The following is a 19484-nucleotide window of genomic DNA, read 5'->3' on the forward strand; positions in this document are numbered from 1 at the left end:
GCGTCTAACTTTGCGCTTTCTCCCCAATCGCTCATATATCTGCTGGACGCTCGGTCACTATTTTCCTCCTAGCTTCGAAAAAATTTCAAATTCAGATCTAAACTTTGGGAACATATTCTTAGATTATTTTTAAAGATTTTTAAGCAAAAACAAAAACAAAAATCGATGTTTTGAAGCTTCTAAATCAGCTTCTAAATTAAATTGTGGATCAGCGGTGTGAGGGATCTTGCAAGCTGCTAAGAAGTGAATAATGACTAAATAGAAGTATAAATGGAATCAAAAAAACATCGTAACTTCAAAATCGGGACAAATCCTTACACAAATCAGTATGAGGAAAAGAGAGTGTTCATAGACAGATCAAAACATTTTGTAAGGTCGTATTTACAAGGGGTATTGAAGTTTTAATGCTCAAACTAATATAAGATACCGAATAATGAGATATCGAAAACTATTTCCCAAATGGGTTTATGCCTGCATATAACTACCTTCAAGCCGAATTCAGATTACTTAATAAGGAAAAAATACCCTTATATTGACTCTGATTGGTCAGTTTGTATGACAGCTCTATGTTCATGGAACTATATTTGCTTATTCATCACATCTCTTCGTCATCTTGAAGATATATTGTCAAATGAAGTGTATTTTGACCGATCGGTTTCTATGGAAGCCATACCCTATAGTGGTCCGTAATCGACGGGTCTGACAAATGACCAACTTTCAGACGTGTATCCTAAAAACGAGGGACTACTTCGCGCATATACAGACAGATGGATAGACTGCCATGGCTAAATCGAATATGCACGCCACGCTGATAATTATATAAAATCGATATTTTCTATGTCGCAAGGTTCAGGGTAAAAAGAGCATTTCTGGTGTTTCATTCAAAAGCCAATTGAAAATTTATTGTTGTTTGTGAATCAATTTTAGGTTGGATATTTATAGAAAGCGTAGAGTGAAATAGGAAAACAAATTATGGATTGAATGTGAAGAGCGTTGAGATCTAAAAATGTCTCTCAACTTATCGAAAATAATTTCATCCATGTTTGTTGAAATAATTTGTAGAATTTTTGTAATATTTCTATGCAAAACTCAACCGACGAGCTGGAGCGACACACAGCGGTCGACGTCGGCACTAACACAATTCCAATTAGACACGACCACCAATGCAATCCTGTAAGCAGCCCCCATTACAAAAAAACGACGAGAGCCACAAGACAACAACAATGCCGCTATGCTGCTAAAGCAACAAATCAACAGCTGTGATGGACGCTAACATGTTTAACGCAACGAAATGTATTGAAGGCGAAACAACGCGAACATGTTCGTAAACAATTCGAAATCGCTGCAGGGGCCAGGCAAATGGATGGCGCAGCAAGTTCGGCTGCTCCTGCAACACGTTGTGTTTGAGTTCGCTTTGCACTTGCGCACTATTAAAAGCATGCAGACGCTGTAAATGGGGACCTGAGCTGTTGCAAGTGGAGAATTTCTTCTGCAGTCGGCGCTGTAGAACAGCGGCTGCATTCTACAGCTATTTTCTAGCAGCGCTGAACTAGACCAACTTTCGCTGCGCGCTGGCGTTTAACCTCAGCGAAGGTTAGTGGCGCTGCAACAGCCGCTGCGTAAAGGGTGGTGTACAGCACTGACGGTCAACGTCGCTGCTAACGTCAGGCACAAACGGCAGCTTGACGATGGCTTGCGCTGCTGCTCTCCTACTCTCCACAAAATAATCCAATTAGTGTGGCTGGGTTCTATGAGCATCTTGTGGTGGTGGCATTATTTGTACATTCGGGTTTGCCTGTCAGCCTGCCCGGGATGACTCTGGCTTAGCTCTGGCTGTATGTGCAGGCTGATTTTGCCTGTGCATTGTTGTTGTGGACGATGGCAGCGCTGTCGGCGTCTGGACTTCGGTGCTGTCGTGTCGATTTTGTAGAAAATTTCTGCAAAACACAGTTTAGTGTAGACTCCCCGAGGTTTCGGTTGTATCGACAGTAGTTGTAGTGCGTGTGAGCGAGTCGCAAAGCCGTCGGTGTTTTGATTATTTGCTGCTGGATTGAAAGAAAAGATATTGTGCTGTTTTAGAAATTATCTTGTTTGCTCGTTTTTTGGCTGTGCCACAAATATCGCTGGCTCCAGCGTTTTGCAAAAAGTGAATATAGAGGTGTGTACGGCCGGTTGGGTGTGTGTGTTTGTATAGAAGGCTTTGAGAAAAAATCACGTTTTGAAGCGGTCGATTAAACTGCGATTAAAGCGTGACACCGTTCGTGCTGTGTTGCGCTTTGTTGTTGGTGGTCTTATTGTTTATTGTAGTTGTTGCTTTGGAGGTCAGTGAGCGCCAAACGTGTTATTCACGCGATGCGAGGGCAAACGGGACAATCGGGTGTGCAAAATCGATTGCGTGAATAAATATAAACAAAATTGAAAACGATAAAGCGATATTTTTGTTGTTGGTTGTGCCAAAGTGTGATAAGAACTCCCGGTTAATAAAAGAAAACAATAATTAAATTGTTTTTATTTTTTTAGCAAATCGGGTGCAGGTGTAGTTGGCAGTGTAGGCGTTTTTCAAATGCAATATGGCAACTCCAATATGCGGTAGTAAGAAAATAACCGCACAAAATTTTATTTTTATATGAAAATTTAACTTTTGACGATATCTTAGTTGTGTTTTTTTGATAAAATAAACTGTTAGCATTAAGTTAATACACATTTACTTCAGACTCCAGGCTGTTAGTTTGTATCTCAGTATCAGCTGATTTGAGAAAGTTTTTTGGAGACTCTGCATGCAAACCAAAAATTTACCGTTATTTTAGGGTAAACATTAAATTTTACAACTCGAAAATCGAGTTATCGAATTTTATGCCATAAACTTATAGATAAATAAAGTGGCATATGGAAATTGCAGTTAATGATTCATATAGTGTCATAAAGCTAAAAGTTATAACAATCCTAAGAGTTTTTCAAAGAGTTATTTCCGATTTCATGCAAATGTATAAACAAATTCTAGTGAAAATCAACTGAAAAATCGATTAGCAATAAATTTTTGAATAATGAGGGCGCTATTTATTTCAAATGAATTTTTAAAAATTCAGAAAAAGTTAACTTGACTAAATATGGTTTAAGGTGAGAGATATTTTCACATTAATGTCGATTATTTTCTTATTGGAAATTGATTTGTGATACGAATTGGAATTTTAGTTTGCATTCTTCTTGATTTTAGTTTGCATTAAGATTAGAAAATCCCAACTTCATTTCAATATTAACTAATAAAAAATAAATTTCATTGGAAAAAATAACGAATTTAAGGCTGCTTTCTCAAAGTCTGATTACCAGCCTTTTTGTTCAGTTAAAAGCGTTGTCCGCTTAATAGATTCTTCTTAATAAACATCAATAATGTGCTTAACTGTATTTTTTATTTATGAATTGTTTTTACTATCCTATCTGCTAAGTTCGAACTGGACACAGGGTGCCAAATTTTACTAAAATCTGTTCAGTAGTTTAGGAGTCCATCGCGGGCAAACAACGTGACACGTACTTTTTATGTATAAAGATAGGAATTAACATTGAAAAACTCAATTCGCAGTTAGGAACTGAAAATATAGGCTAGCTCATGACATTTCATAAAAAGTTATTTAAAGTGAAATTGTGCCACATATTAGGATATTGCGAAGCATATATCTATAAGTTTGGTACTTTGTGTAACAAAATTCAGTCCGGCCGTTAAAATAACAAATCCATTTTGCTTGCAGATTGAAAGCAATCACTAAAACACAAATGATCTCAAAGAACTCAAGGAACTCAAAAAAGTGTTTGAATAACTCTATCCAAAACCTATAACAAATCGTAAGCGTGAAAAAATAAATAAAGAAACATTTGAATTTAACAAAAACAAAAAAAAAGGCAAAACAATCTCAACATGCCACATATAGCTGCCACAGGAGCAGCCTATTTCAGCGCCACTTCAACGAAGCTGGCACCCACTACACACAGGCGCTGGCTGACACTGCTCCTCGTGGGCTGCGTGGCCAGTTTGTGTGGCAATGCGGTGCAAGCCAGCCCGCTTTCGCCAGCAGGTGATTATCCTGGTATGGCGGACAATACAAATGTGAGGAACTCACTGCAAATGCGGAGTCTGTCAGACCCGAGTGGACAAACGCGACGCGTGGCATGCCGCCGCGCTTGTTGGGCCATGGTGAGTACAAAGATAATCACTTTTTATGATAAACAAAGAGGGACAGGAAAATATGTGCATCAAAACAAAATAAACATTTTTGAAGGCATCTGCCTATATCGTATATACACACATGTGTGTGTGTGTGTGCGTGTTGCCTTTGCAACACATGTTTTCATGTAGTCGAGGGGAGTTTTAAATAGAATTGATAGCAAATCCCTTTATCCGCCGCATTGATGGAATCCTATTCAATTTGTTATTTTTGTTTTTCAATGATTTTTTTTTTCTTTTGCTTTTGCGAATTTCCGCAATTACTTTGATGGATTTGTTGGATTATTTTCGGCGTTGTTGCACTGCAATACACACGCAGTGTACTTGTATGTGCCGCAAAGTGCCACACGCACACACGCGCACGTATGTTTGTTTGCCTCTGATGCGGGTTGCTTGCCAAAGKGGTTGCTGGACACACAAACACCCGCACATATGCCTCATGAAGCCTGTGGCATGCAAGCTTCGACTTGACAGACCTCACGTGTGAGTGACTAAGTATTTGCAGCATAGCTTAACCCACATCCAATCAACAATAAGTCCCCTCACTCATTTCTTGATCCCTAACTCTGCGCTTATATTCCCACCCGCACTTCTGCGGCTGCGTCTATGAGCCATGCAACGGAGAAATGTTTTCATTTCGCATTTTCATGTTTTAATTTTGCACTCGCTTAGAATTTTAAGCAGTTGGAAAAACAAATCAACTCGTCAACCCACTCGCCAAGCCACTACCTTAACTGGCTTGTGTATTACGGTACATAGTTGGTATGCAGAACTCGGTCGAACGAAGTGCATAAGCGCTCGCATACAGTGACAGCGCACGCAGCATGACAAAAGTCCATAGCTCTCCGCCCATATCCGTAGGACTCTGGCTCTCGTCTATCAAGCAACCTTCATTGCGTCTGCTTTCCTGTGCTGTGCGCTGTTGGGCGAGGCTTCGCTGTAATTTGTGGACAGTTGCATTTCAAATGCCCTTAGGGCAATCACATCAGGGCGCCTTCGACTAATGAAAATATACTGCCAAATACAATTGTATGCTGCATGTGTAGCCGTATTTGATGTGCGGGAAGTTATATTAGATGAGCTGTCCTGCCCATTTGTATGTGTGTATAGTTCAAAAGTATTTTCGGAAATATCGGAAATATTTTTTTACAGCCTCGACTTGAAAGTTCTGGTGTTACAAAATATTTAGTTAATGATTATATTAATAACTTGGCGTTGAAAGTACATAAATATTTTTATTTTAAAGACTTTCTATTATGTTTTTCTGTAGTTCTCGAATATTTATTTACATTTATTTGTTAATCAAATTCCAGCGTAATAAATGTCTTGTAAGCTCCAGGCGCTTTGTTCTAGGCCTTACAACGTTTAAGCGTCTCTAGCAAACCACTGGCGGTTATATCTAACCTAACTTAAGTTACCCTATTTATAGAATGAGCGACTTTAAAAATAAGATGAAACTTCATAGTATTATTTCCTCGTTATCCATACAAGGAACCGTAATTCGGCTTTAGTCGAAAAAACTATAAACTTCTGACAAATAATATATGTGTGTTAAGACCGCAGTAGTGGTTACTTAGCAGACCATATAAGAGGTGAATATTAGTCTACAACACTCTTCGTCATACATATTTCCTGTTATATACTCATTAAAGCTTTTCGTAACCTTGCACAATATCCATTCTATGTTATTGTGTACATCGCTTCCTTGCAAAGAGCATTGGGTTGCCTAAAAAGAAATTATTATAAACCCAATAACCTAATAAACCTTTCAAATTTTTTACTGTAAATAGTTTCGGTGAGATTAGCATGTTTGTAAGAATTTTCGCGTTTTTCTCATAAAGCTGTTTTCTTTCGTAAGTATGTTTTTCGGTATTGATGACACAAATATAGTTTGTAAAAAAAATTTCGATTATTTAAGCCACTCTGAAGTTAAAATTATTTACGAAAAAAAACTTTTAATTGGACGCCGCCATTTTCTCTAAATCAAAATTTTAAATAATTCGTTATATTTATATATTGCTTTTTTTAGTTTTTAGATCTGAGAAAATTTTAAGCCAACAAATTTTTCTCGCCGGCAGACACCTTTTTTCAGAGGTCTTTCTGTAAACAAGCGAAAGGAACAAGAAAATTCAAAATTTATCAAAATCAATGTAAAAGTAAAGTGTGTAAAGCCCCAACACTTGGTACGGAGATTAAATTTACTTAGCCTTGTATTTATATTTTTTTGTTTACAAAATAATATTTAATTTTTCTAATTTCATCAAAAGTATTATTGATGACGTCCGACACATTCTCGACCCATCCTCGACCCATGCGTTTAGACTCCTGCACAAACTTTGAATTGGTTGGAATCCATTTGTCCGGCAACCCTTACGTACTCTTCCATCCGCTCCAACCTCATACATACCAAACTTTCTCGTTGGTTGAAAAACACGGCTACTCAAAAGTTCACGAGGTTTTCTCCAAATCGATTGCTCTCCATTTTTTTCCTGTACCTCTTTACTTCACAAAGTTAACTAATTGATCAGATGCCTTTTACTACATTTGTAAATATTCTCTGGAAAGCATCTTCATTAATGCCATTAATTCCGCTGTGTTCGCACACACAATAATAAGTATTAAGGAGAATATACGGTTAATTTAATATGATTTATTTATTTAAAAATTTAATAATTACATGTGTATTAACCAATACTCGGCTATAACCCCATAAGCGTTGCCGATGCCAATAAAGAAGAAGAAGATGTGTGTGTGTGTGTATTATTGTTGTAAATTGTGATACTAAGCTTCAAAATAGCTTGTACGCTCAGGTTAGGATAACTGAGACTAGCGGTTCTATGAATCTTGTTTGGAAAACTTTTGAAATGGGTTTCGGATTATACATTTCAGCAATTAAATTCATTATGACCACATTTCAGATATTTGAAGAAAATATTTTATTACACAAAATTACTTAGAAGTTCGCTATTTGCTACAAAGAAATTACCACTGACGTGATAGAAGGTAAAGATCCACACCGAAGCTGTCGTCATAAAAATCTATAGAAAATGCTTTTTTTTATCAAATTCATTTTTTTGCTACCAAAATGAAACTATTTCGAGTTATTCTGTATATTTAACATAAAATAGAGAAACACTTTATATGCATATTGTACATATTTATGTTTATATATTTTTTTATGTGCTAAAACTGATGTGTCATGAAAGCAAACTGTTTTCATTTTCAAATCCTAAATGACATTTGACCCAAATTAACCTGATGGATCGGCAAGTAAATACTTGCTCACATACACCAAACACATGCTGTGTATTTTAACAATGTTTTTTCAAGCAATAACTGCCCTGAATCTGATTTTGATAATATGCAGCAGCTGTGAATTTGCATTTCTAATTCGGAGGCAAAGAGGCCAACCACAGTGAACAACGGCAAGCACAACTCTACGGGACAACTTATAAGTGCGTTCTGAACACACACACATATGTGAATGTATACATTTACTACACATATGGATAAATAGCACACGACATGTATGTGTGATTGTCTATGTTTGTGTGCAATATGTGCATATATTGCAGCATTAGAGGCAACTGCGGACCAACATGCATCAAGAGTCCATGGAAAACTATTACGCACACTTGGCACTCAGCTCGTATTTAGATTAAATTAAATTTTATAAAGTTGTGCAATTCACAAAAACTTTTTGTTGCATGTTGCCACTGGGAATGCTGGAATGAAATTCAAATTTGAAAAGAGCAGCGCCGAAAAAACTCGGTAAATAGATGCATATGTGAATGCAATGCAGCTCTGACATGCACGCGGCATGCAACGGTCTGCATATATGTGCACCAATACACAAATGCGTGCGTGTGTGTGCGTCTTTTCGTTTTTGACAATTTTGACAATTTCATTTTCTGCATTGCTGACAGCAGTTGTCAGGCGCTATTGCTGTTGTTGCTGTTGCTGCAGCACAGTTGCATAACTGCAATGGATTCGCTGTGCAACGAGGCAAGCTGTTGCCGCCCGAACCGTATGCTTGCCGAGTTTACGGCCAAAATGTGCCAATTTCTGTGTACTTTACATTCGCAAGCGCTCATCGCTCCGACAGTGTTATCTGCTCGTATTTATATTTGCATAGTTGTTACATGGCAGTGTCAATGCGTGCTTGCGTATGTGTGTGTGTGTGTGTGCATTTATTGTGCAATTATTTGCATACTCGCAAAACAATATGCAAATTGATAAAACGGAAATGCAGCACTCAAACTCACTGCCACATAAACAAACGCGCACATATTTACATATATCACGTACACACACACACACGCGCACCTGCTTGCAGTTTATCCGAAGTAAACGCAAATATTTAGGGAAATGAACTGTTTCGTGTGTGGCAAAAGTAAAAGTGCTGTAAGGCTGGCGGCGTGTGTTTGTGCATTTTGCTAAGCGAAAGTTAGCTGCTGAAATGTACCGTTACATGGTCACTTGTCTAATGAAAATATTTCAATTGAAAGGAGAGAGTGGCGAGTCGTTTGTTACTTAATTCGGCCAGCATGCAAGTTGCACTATGCATTATGGTCAAATTGAGATTGGTATACAGGGTGCGCCATCCTCAACGTCGGTATGTAAAATTTTGAACAAAGTTAACAGTTACTGCTCGATTGACTTCTTTAAATAGGAAACCTCAACCCAGTGCAATTCTGATCACAAGTCGCTTTTTACCGAAGCCCAACCGAAACAACCCGCCGAGATAGTAACACCGAACATTGAAAATAACTTAGATTAACTTAACCGATATGCGTTGTTAGAAAATCGTGGCCAAAAGTTTATATCTCTTATTGCGATTTTTGAACGTTTTTGAGCACGGAACGGAGCACAAATCGAGAAACTCCACGAACACACTGCGGATATTGAAAGCTATCGAAAAAGTGTTGCACAAAATTCACAAGAGTCTTATTGTCGCCAAGCTCGACATTGTTTAAAAGGTATTAAAAGATAACTATTTGCTTCGATGCGCTAAAAATATTCACGACCCACGGTCTATAGCATTTGGAGTATGATTAAAGTTTTGATTGAAATCCTGTAAAATAATCGAAGTTCTCAAAGCATATGGAATAGAAGCAAATAGAAAATTTAATGGAAGCAAATAGAAAATCCATTGGAGGTTTATTAAACATCTTTGTTAAATCAAAAAATTTCGGTTGGAGCTTGCCGCAAGCCCATTATTGAGCCCTATTTTCAAAAAAAACAAAAAAAAAAAAAACGGTTGGAAACCAACACCGAAATCTACAATCTACAATAACTGCTCTCAAATGAGTGTTAAGGCTCTCGATGGTCATGAATTTCAACGAGACTCGGGAACTTTAGTACAAGAAAACAAAGCGATCCAGCCGAATCGATAAAATGTTTATCTACAATAGATTGATGCAGTCTTTTTTATTGTTTGTGTAAAGTTTGATCTCTATAGACCCTATATTAATCAAACGCATCATTACTGGTAACGAGACAAGAGTTTATGTATATGACTTCGAAACTGTCCAGCAATGACTGAAAGCACTGAAGACGATCTCATTCGGGGCTCATAATAAAAAAAAATGGAAAATTGGACTAAGCACTAGCAAACTTGCATTGGCTGAGAACCCTATTTTAAAGGCTTTAATAAATACTTGTGTTAAAAAACATGAACATGAACGGTCCGGCCAAATTTGATCGAATAGTATGCTACACTGTGAATCAAGTTGAGCAAAAATTAAATTTGTGCAGCAAACTTGCCTGGATATTTGATGTCAGTAAAAGATGGCAAAGGCAGATCAACTAAATTCTCAGATTTTACTTCCATTGCCTTTTTTCTGTGGAGTTTTTAGAAAATTAAAATATATGCCAACGATTCTTGAATGTCTGACAAAAGACAAAAAAAAAACTGGTGAAGAAACTATCACGTTATTGCCTGCGATGTTCAAAACAGTTACGAAAAGGCAGTCAAAAAGAGCTTTTTAATAAATAAAATTAAATGAAAAAGTAAATTAGTTTTAATTTTGTTTGATACTTTGAAAAATTGGTTGAGTGAAACCTCTTGGAACTTCGGCACAAGTATGAGCTCTTAATTGTTAATTGAGGGTCATCGTATTTACAGTTTCCTATTTTGTTTCTTATATATTATCAGATAGAAACATGTATATCTCGCTTTCTACCTGAGAAATATTTGGTTTTTGTAAAGAATTGAATGATCTTCAAAAGAGGTCTACTTGTATTATGAATTTTCATAGTACCAAGCGTTTAAACGATATTGAAGTGAAGTTTGATGAATGATGACATAATGAAAAATAATGTAAAGACTACATTGGTAATAAATATATATACTAAAAAAAAAAATCCTATTAACGAAGCCAGATACTTTGAATTTATACAAGTATATACATATATACCTAGGGCCACATTTCTGCGTACATATATTTATTATCAATATACCCCTTATTCATAAAAATCATTACTTTTATGTTATTTTCTGTACATCTTGGGTAGTCGAAAAAGTCTTGTATGAATTGTATATCCACTCATACAGCAACTAATTTTTTTTGTATTTATAATAATAAATAAATAAACAAATATGTCTCCGTAAACTTCACTGGTGGCTTTCGTGTCATTCTTCCCTTTTTATAAAAAAATTTCCAAATATGGTGAATTTCTTCATTATTTTCACTCGTTTTTCAACGGCTGTAACTTTTTTTCAACTTCCACGAATTTATTTTAAATGAAGCTTAAAAGCTCACCTTTCCAAAAATATATGGTATGACACAATGTGATTGGTAGCACTGAAGATGTCCGATTGCAACGAAATTTATGCACAAAATACGAAAAGACTTTTTCGACTACCCAATATTTTTTCTTAAAAATTAATATTTAATTTAAAAAAATTAGAATATATAAAACACTTTAATACGTTTCAATTTCCAATAACGGCGCATGAGCTCTACCATCCACATATACATACACAGATATATGTACGGCTTAATCCAAAAAGAATCAACACAAACGCTCTCATTGTGGTTTTAATTCTAGCGCAAGTGAGTAAAAGTACAAAACCAACCATGCTACCTCGATTGAGCAAGCCACAATTGCTGTTAACAAAATAAAACTCACTACCTTGCCGCCGCCGCCAACGCTTCTCTCCCCTTCCCCGCTTTCATCTAACACTTTGTTTTCAAAATATCGATTTTCACACACTCGCCTAACGCTCTTCGCGCCTTTACACTTATGACGGTACACCCACACATACACGCACAAACACACATACACTTTAATAACCACTTAAGCGTTGCGCCTGTGTTTGTTTGCTGGTTGCGCGCACAGCTGGGGCGCTGCACAAATCTGCTACAAGGTATTTTGCAAATTTCAATGCCACAACTCGGAGCGCACGGCGATACTCATCACATTTTTCACCTTCGCGCAAGCCACTTGAGCGTGCATTCAACCACCGGCAAGCGGCGCCCTATGCGAAGGTTCCGTGTGTGCATCCGTTTGCCTATTTGCATTTGTAGTTGTTTTTGGTTTTGAAACTTTACGCGCCCGGCCAACACTTGAACTTGCCACCCGTCGACGAAACTTTCAATGTTGCCAGCGTAAACGTGCAACAAACACAACAACAACAATGACCACAGACACTCACAGCCAGCCWGCTAGTCCGAGCGCCTGCTGGTATGCTTCAAATTTATTTATACGCCGCATTCATCACTCGGCGGCTTCGAGTATACTTCAGTTTTAAATAGAAAACGCAACGCAAACCTGTCCGCGGCCGTCTTCGCGCCGGCAACTCGTGCTGCTTTAACGAAAATATTAAGCCAACAACAAAATGGGAGCATAAAAAACGAAAATACGGCGAAAAGCAATCGTACAAAGTGAAATGAAAAGCCATTCAATTTTTGGGCGCTCGAAACGAAATGAAAAATCTGAATGAATGACTGACTGACTGAGCCGAATGAGTGAATAACTGACGCGCGCGCAGCGGCCGGGTGAATAACTTTAATGAGCGCTTATGCGAAAGTGTGCGTGTATTCGGCTTCATTGCGCAGTTGGCGAATGATAAAGTGAACTTCACCTTGAGATAAATGAAAACAGCAGTTTGGAGCCAGTTGCGGCGGGTTAACGGTGCGTTTTAATGTGGCGCAGACGCTGACTTCGGCAAGGGTCTGGTTTCTGTCTGGCAGTTTTTCGTTTCCTTTGCATTCGCATCATTATTTTTCTCCTGCAAGTGGCCACTTTGCATTCATTTTGGAACAACATTTTGACTAAATTTACATTTTCATATTTAATTTGCCACAATACCCGCTCACATGCATACATTAACTCGGTTTTCGGTATTTTTAGCCAGCGTTGGCTGAGGTCGTGCAGTGTGGCAGTCCGTGTGGGTTCCTCAAACCAGTGAAGCGGCAACAAATCTGCCAAATTAAATCGGCTTCTCAGTTCACTACTTGCCAGCGCATACCATATACATATAAGTGTATATTTATACACACATAATCTGCAGACTCAATGTGGCATGTTGCACTTAATTTATTTAATCAAATTTAAGAGCACTCAAGAGTGTTCGAAAGCATAAAAGGGGTTGCAACTACTTTATGCACGATTTTTGGTGTGTAAAAATGTTCATGTTATGTAAGCGTGTGTGCGTAGACAATTTCGATATGCCATAAACGCTCAGCCATAAACCGTTAATCTCTTCAAATCCGACGATTTTCCCAATTGCTGACAAAAAATGAAAAAATCCGACTCTCGAGTGCCGTTATTATTTTATGTACGCATAATTCTCAATTTTAACTGCCAATTGAGTTAGAGAAAGTTTTCATATCGTAAATTGCTGACATGCAATGAACTGTGTGATTTCATTCAACGGTTTTTTCTTCAAGAAATTATAGAAATAATTTTAATTATTTCATTTTTTATTGACGGATTAAAAGCGTTGCTAATTAGTGCACATTTTGACTAATAGTCACGGATACACTAAAGTATAACTGTCTAAGCAGCTCGGCTCGAGTTACTAAAAAACGAAGAAAACGGAAGTCCAAAGATTAGTGAGTAACTACTGAGACTTGTTTTACATATAACAAAAGCACTGTGGTTGGAACCCATGTACCAAATTCACACACAGATCCAAAAACTCAGATCGACAATAAAAAATGAACCCAAGTATATTGGTTATTTTATAAATACGAAACGAGCCATTATTTATTTTGGGTTTTGAACACAAAATATAACAAAATGTATTTGAGGTGATTTAAATTGATTTGAGCTGGCAAAAAAAAAAAACTTACTCTTTTTGTGATTTCAAAAATTTATAAAGTTTTCGGGTTGCTTAGCAATAAGTTCTCTAAGAGTGTTTCACTAGAGCTCGTCAATCGCACGAGGGTTAGGTAGGTAAGTAGAGTGGCTGTATGACCTGTCCACTCCCTTTGCTTCTCCCCTCTGAACCACCTCTTTCATGAAGCTCATCAGGCTCATAGACGATGGTTTTAAGTATCCTCATCTTCTAACTCCTAACAGCTTTCACAATAGTCATTGTATGGTATTCCTAGTCTAACGGTATGTCTTTTAATTTAACAGTAACCTGTTAGCACTCCTATTAGAGTACCTCATGAGACTCCGCTCGATTTGTAACATGTTTGTCTATTAAATATCTGCAAGTAGTCAGAGAGAAAGGGCTATCTATATCAAGATTCCCTATCTTTTTAATGAAAAAACATAGAAGCTTAAAACTTAATGAGGAATCATTCGAAAGCACATTCTTTGGCATTAATCTTTGAAAATTATCTCTTTCAAATGTAGCCGCGGCACGGTCCATCTGTAAACTTCAATTTTCGATGACTAAGCGCGATTGTTCGCATATACTTTAGATTTTACATATTCCCACAAGAAAAAGTTTAACTGTGTGATTTCACACGATCTTGATGGCCAATCGAACGATTCAAAACGTGAAATTATCTTCTCACCGAAGTGTTCCTCCATAAATCTAATAGTCAAATAGTTGGTTATCAGCGCGCGATATAGGTCGCCATTGACGGTTACGTTCTCACCGGCATCCTTTTAGAAGATCCACCAAACCGTTGTTTTTTCTGGATGAGATCGCCGGTCTTGAATCTTTTCAGGTTGTTCTTCTTTCCAAATGCGGCAATTTCGTTTGTTTATATATTCATTAAGCCAAGAATAGGACTCATCGCTGAACAAATGTTGGCTGGAAAAAGTCAGATCTTCTTGGAACTTTTCAAGAGCTCATCGAACGAAGCGATGTAGCTTGGAAAGGTCGTGCGTCTTCAGTTCTTGCACGAGCTGTAATTGGAATGCTTTCGCATTAAGATCTCGATGTAGAATGCGCCTAGCCGTCCCATACGTCCGTCCAAGTTACTGCGAAACGACGGGCCATGGTCTTGGAGTTCACTCTCAGCGGCGGCTGCCATATTTTCTTCAGTGCCTGCTGGTCTATTCGGTCGAATATTATCCTACAATGAATGCTGTGTCTCAGAATGGCTGATGGTGTTTTTCGATTATGTTGGCAATAAGTTGAGCAAGCAAGTTGAACGATTTGTAAACGTTGTTCAGACGTAAGTCTTTCCCAAATGGCAAAAAGCACTAAACCAAAGTAACATGATAGCTCACGCGTGTTCTGTCAAAAACAGCTGTTGAAAAAATATCTCTACTTGGATCATCCGTTATATATGTTCTGGCTAGTTCATCTGCTTCACAGATTCAGAGAATATCACCAAATTCAGATACCCATTGCAGGTTTATCGTTCAAGGGTTACAGGCTCAGTAAATGATTTTCAAATGACCTTGAGGTTATATTTTTGGTCGGCATGTATTTAGGAATGTTATTATATACAGGAGAGTTGTATATCCAGTTTGATTCCTAATGCCACTGATGACCGATTGACCACACAATAGACTACAAAAGGGTCTTCCGTTCCCCACACATGACAGTTTTGCCCCAGGATGTTTTAAATGCTTCCAATTATAACAAGTTTCTCAGTTTGCCATGTTATTACAGATGGAGCACCCAGTACAACGTATTTCGAAACACTTTCGGCTTCATGTTGTAGAAATCCTTTCCAATCTGTGAATATTGCTTCAAGTTTTATTTTGTCATTAAAATTTACAATTTGAGAGTAGAAATGCACTTTCTGGCTGAGGCAACGTCAACGTGGCTAAACCCGTTAGTATTTCTCGTGTTATCGAAAGTTACGCACACTCTTGAAAGAGTTTGAACTTTCGACAGCCTTCCCAAGGAATTAAATTAATAGCAAACAAGAGTGAGCAACACACTACCAACAATCCATGCGCTCAAAAACTACGCGCTTAACATTTTCGCTGCCACTAGTGAAGTAAGTAATTGCCGCTGATAAACACTTGACAGCAGCAGCACTAAGTAGACACTTAAACCAAACTAACTGTTATTACTTAGTAAACGTTGCACGCTATATTGAACCTACAAGCAGTTTGATTAGCACACGCGCCAGCTCACCTACCAACCGGCAAACGTGCAACACAACAAAGTGCTCTGCCACAACGCAGCAACTTCGCTGGCGGTCTGCGTTCGTGTGCGCTATCAAAATTTTCAACCAAATATTTTCCAATTTTTCCACTACTTCTAGCTGTTTTCCACACTATAATTCGGGCAGCGCACCAACCAGCAACGCGCTGGGATGCCTGCCATAACAATAAAAGCTGTAATGCCGCTGTCGGTGCATGGCTGGTGTTGCTGATTTTTCGTGTTAATGCGCCGGCGCGGCAGTGTAGTGCAAATTTAATTTTTTTCCGCTTTGTTGCACTCACCGTGCCACAGCCGCGAGCATCATTTTGTAGCGGCCACCGTTGCTGCAACGCGCCAGGAAGCGTATTAAAAGACTTCACCTTTGTTTTTACGCGCTCACACACCTCCCGATAGCGCAAGCGGCATCAGCCTATGGCTTCTGTTGAAAGCTGCCAACTGCCAAGTGTGCCATTAGAGGCCATAACGGCGTAGAAAAGTAAGAAAAATATCTAGAAAGCACACTAAACCAATAGCATGGCCGCCGGTTGCAGGGCAGGAGGTGAGCTTGAGTTAGCCGCCTTGCCACGAAGCAATTAGGAGTTTATGGCATATGTAAACATGTGTATGTATTCACGCACATACTACCTGGCCATGTTGCAGCATCCCAGCAAATGAAGTTACCCTTGATTAGCTACATTAAAAGACCACAAAAGTGTCAGACAAATGGCAGTTATGAGGTTAATGCTGATTTATGTGCGAGACGCTGAGAAGTTAGTTGAACATCCAGTAATGAAATATGAAAGTGGCTAGGTTTATAGAAATAAAGGTAGTACTAAACAAAAGCCAGATATGATTGTGATGTCTTCTACGGCTAAGGTTTTGTGAAGGCAAATTAATTTATTTTATTTAGATTCTTTCTTGTAATATTGGGTAGTCGAGAAAGTCTTTTCGTATTTTGTCAATAGATGTCGTAGCAGTCGTATATATATGGCCAGTGCTATCAATCGCATTGTGTCATACCCTATATCTGTAGTGTTGGAAAGGTGAGATTTAAAGCTTCATTTAACCAAACAAAATGAAGTTCAGGAAGATTGAAAAAAATAACAGGTGTTCAAAAATTAGTGAAAGTAATGAAGAAGTTCGCTATATTTTGAAATTTTTGTGTAAAAAAGCGCAGAATGCCACGCAATCCACCAATGAAATTTGTGAAGTTTTTTTTTGTATATTTTTTTCATGTATAAATATAAAAACATAAGTTGAAGTTTGGTTAGATATACGAGATGACTTTTTCGACTATGCATTTTTCATAAAAGATACGAAACCCGAAGATACGAAACCCGAAGACGCTTAGGATGTTCCATAAAATAGTTTTATAGATCTTTGCAGAACTCCTCAAACTCCTCGTTCTTGTACATTATTTTGGAAAGAATAACGCGATTTAAAGGCTCTCTCAAGACATAGATTTAAAGCATGAATGACTTTAATAAGAAATACAATCAATGCTGATATAAAGACAGTGCTTATCCCTTTTCAAAAATGCAAATTTTAGTTCTCAAATATATTCACGATGTCATAGTCATGTATCAAAGTACCTCTATTGTATATTTTTAACATTTTTGCGCTTTTGACAAAATATGTGGAATTCTACATTAAATAGCGAAATATAAAACATAAAATGCAACTTAAGTTGTATGCCTACAGATGTCACTTTAATATCAGCAGTCAGTTTGATCGTTAAACTCTGCCTTAAGGTCCAAGTTAAAATTCCAACTTTGTGGCTGACTTAAAGGCCATGCGAAGAACAAAATCAAACTTCACACACAAGCAGTTTCTATGCGCAACGTAGGTACTTGGTATTTATTTGAGCTCTTCCATCCTATGAGACCTTCAGGTTAACGCGGCGCAAAGTCACAACTCAACAATTTTAATGGCGTAAACGCAGCGGGATAAGCCAAAAGCGAGGAATGTTCTAATGCCGCATATTCGTTTTTTTGCTTTTCTTGCACTCGTGTTGTAGTCCCAAATGTACGCTCCGACCGACGCCAGACACCAAACGCCAATCTAAGCGCAACAGCGCACAATCAGAGACGCGCATGAGCTTCGGCGCGATAGGAGTAACCGTGATGAAAGCCGATGCGCGGCCCGCGTAGTTCGCGTTTGCTTGGCTATCGCTGCTGCTGCGCTCCATATGTCATTTCTACGCACTGTCAGGCTGACAGCCTGTCGCTGTCGTTCGTCTAACTTGTGCCGGCTGTTGCTGCCGCATCGCACATGTCGCCAATCATTATCAGCGGACGTCATGCGGCAGCGCGACTTGTGCAACGACGACGGTTGTGCGAATCATCGCCAGCAGCCAATGGACAGCACTCAGCAGCCGACTCATATGCGCTTATCTCATGCACCCAAGCCACGCGGTTTCAGCACAAGTTGCCACATTTTGTTGCACGTACCATTAATGTGTCCATTCGGGCCGTCCATCTATTTGTCTGCGGTATGGCAGATATGTTGCTGCCACTGCCACTGCCACTGCTACAGCCACGACAATGCAGTTGCTTTTCAAATTACACTCTTATTGTTGGAATTTCTATTGTAGCCCGCGCCCGGGCTATTGGTGTTGCTGCCACCGCACCGCGCATGCGTACGTGCAGAAATTGTTGTGTGTAATTAATATTGTGTGGCCGTTGCGCATTGGCCGCCAATCGGTTCGGCGGAATTCTCGGCGCAGCAACTTCTTTTTCAGCCACAACTCAAACGGCCGACCGCGCCACACAACCGTTTGCGGCATTCACATTTCAACGCAAATAATTACAAGTTGTTGTCTCTCGCCAGCAACCTGCGTTTCACTCTGCAATTTCTTGCAATTTCTTTCAGTTTCGTTTCTATTATTTGCTGCGTTGCATGCAGACGTTGCGCTCCAAATGCGAACTAATGCCGCGGTACGTTTTCTTGTGGCCTGCAACACACATGCGCTGGCAACGTGTAACATGCTGGGCTGCTGCTTGGAGTGTTGCGCGTGCAGCGCAATCACAATTACAGCCATTCTCGGTGAAATTCTAATAAAATTGTTGATATGTGCAGCGCGCATGCGTAGCAAATGCGCAGCCAATAGCAAGTACAACAGCAACACTAAGTAATAGCTGCGCAAAATTGCATGCGGAATTAATTTATGCTTTTGCATTTTTCAAACATCTTTGTTGTTTTTGCCAATTCACATACTCCGATGATTGCAATTAATTGATTCCTTCGGTTTTCTGTTTTGTTTACCTTTGATTTTCACGATTTGGCCTCATTTTCTTGATCTTGACGTTTGGAGCGCTTTGAATATAAAATATTGCCAGGTGTGTTGCAAATGGGAGGTTTAAGAACGTCAGACTGTTAGTGGTCAGTGAATTTTGTAAAATACCAAATTTCTTTGTCATCCCTTTGTCTCTTAAGTTGCAGCATTGGTAGTGCTGAAATATATTCCAGCTTATCCAGCTGAAGGCTAGGCGTTCGCAAAGATAATGTGCCAGCGTCTCAACATTATCCGCGCATGCTTTGAATTCCGCCGAACTCAATTTTCAAATTTTTTGAAGGTGGGTCCTAGGGGTAGACGTCGTGTGATGATTCCTACAGGATTACTAAGTTCCCCTTTTGCCTATAAGGAGCTGTTATTAAGTTTTCCCACCTTTAAAAATATTAGTATTCACTACAGTTAGTATTACTACAGTAGTCACAGGTCAACCCGAAGGTTTCATGTAGAAAACCTGGTTCTAA

At 38.7% G+C, this 19484-nt stretch overlaps 1 protein-coding gene across 2 annotated transcripts in view; it reads left to right on the forward strand.

Moving 5' to 3' along the window:
• The first annotated feature begins 1962 nt into the window (after positions 1-1962).
• Positions 1963-19484, forward strand: part of LOC108975921 — a 123467-nt gene continuing 105945 nt past the window's right edge. The window contains exons 1-2 of one of the 2 annotated variants that reach the window (XM_018944760.1): positions 1963-2158; positions 3744-4186. In XM_018944760.1, the coding sequence (XP_018800305.1) occupies positions 3911-4186 (276 nt within the window). In that variant the 5' untranslated portion in view covers positions 1963-2158; positions 3744-3910. Of the gene's footprint in view, positions 2159-2223; positions 2322-3743; positions 4187-19484 lie in introns of those variants that run through there. The other variant, XM_018944761.1, reaches the window with a different exon arrangement.

This window comes from Bactrocera latifrons, unplaced genomic scaffold (assembly GCF_001853355.1).
Source record: "Bactrocera latifrons isolate USDA-ARS-PBARC rearing strain unplaced genomic scaffold, ASM185335v1 scaffold_7, whole genome shotgun sequence".
In the NCBI taxonomy this organism is placed as follows: domain Eukaryota; kingdom Metazoa; phylum Arthropoda; class Insecta; order Diptera; family Tephritidae; genus Bactrocera; species Bactrocera latifrons.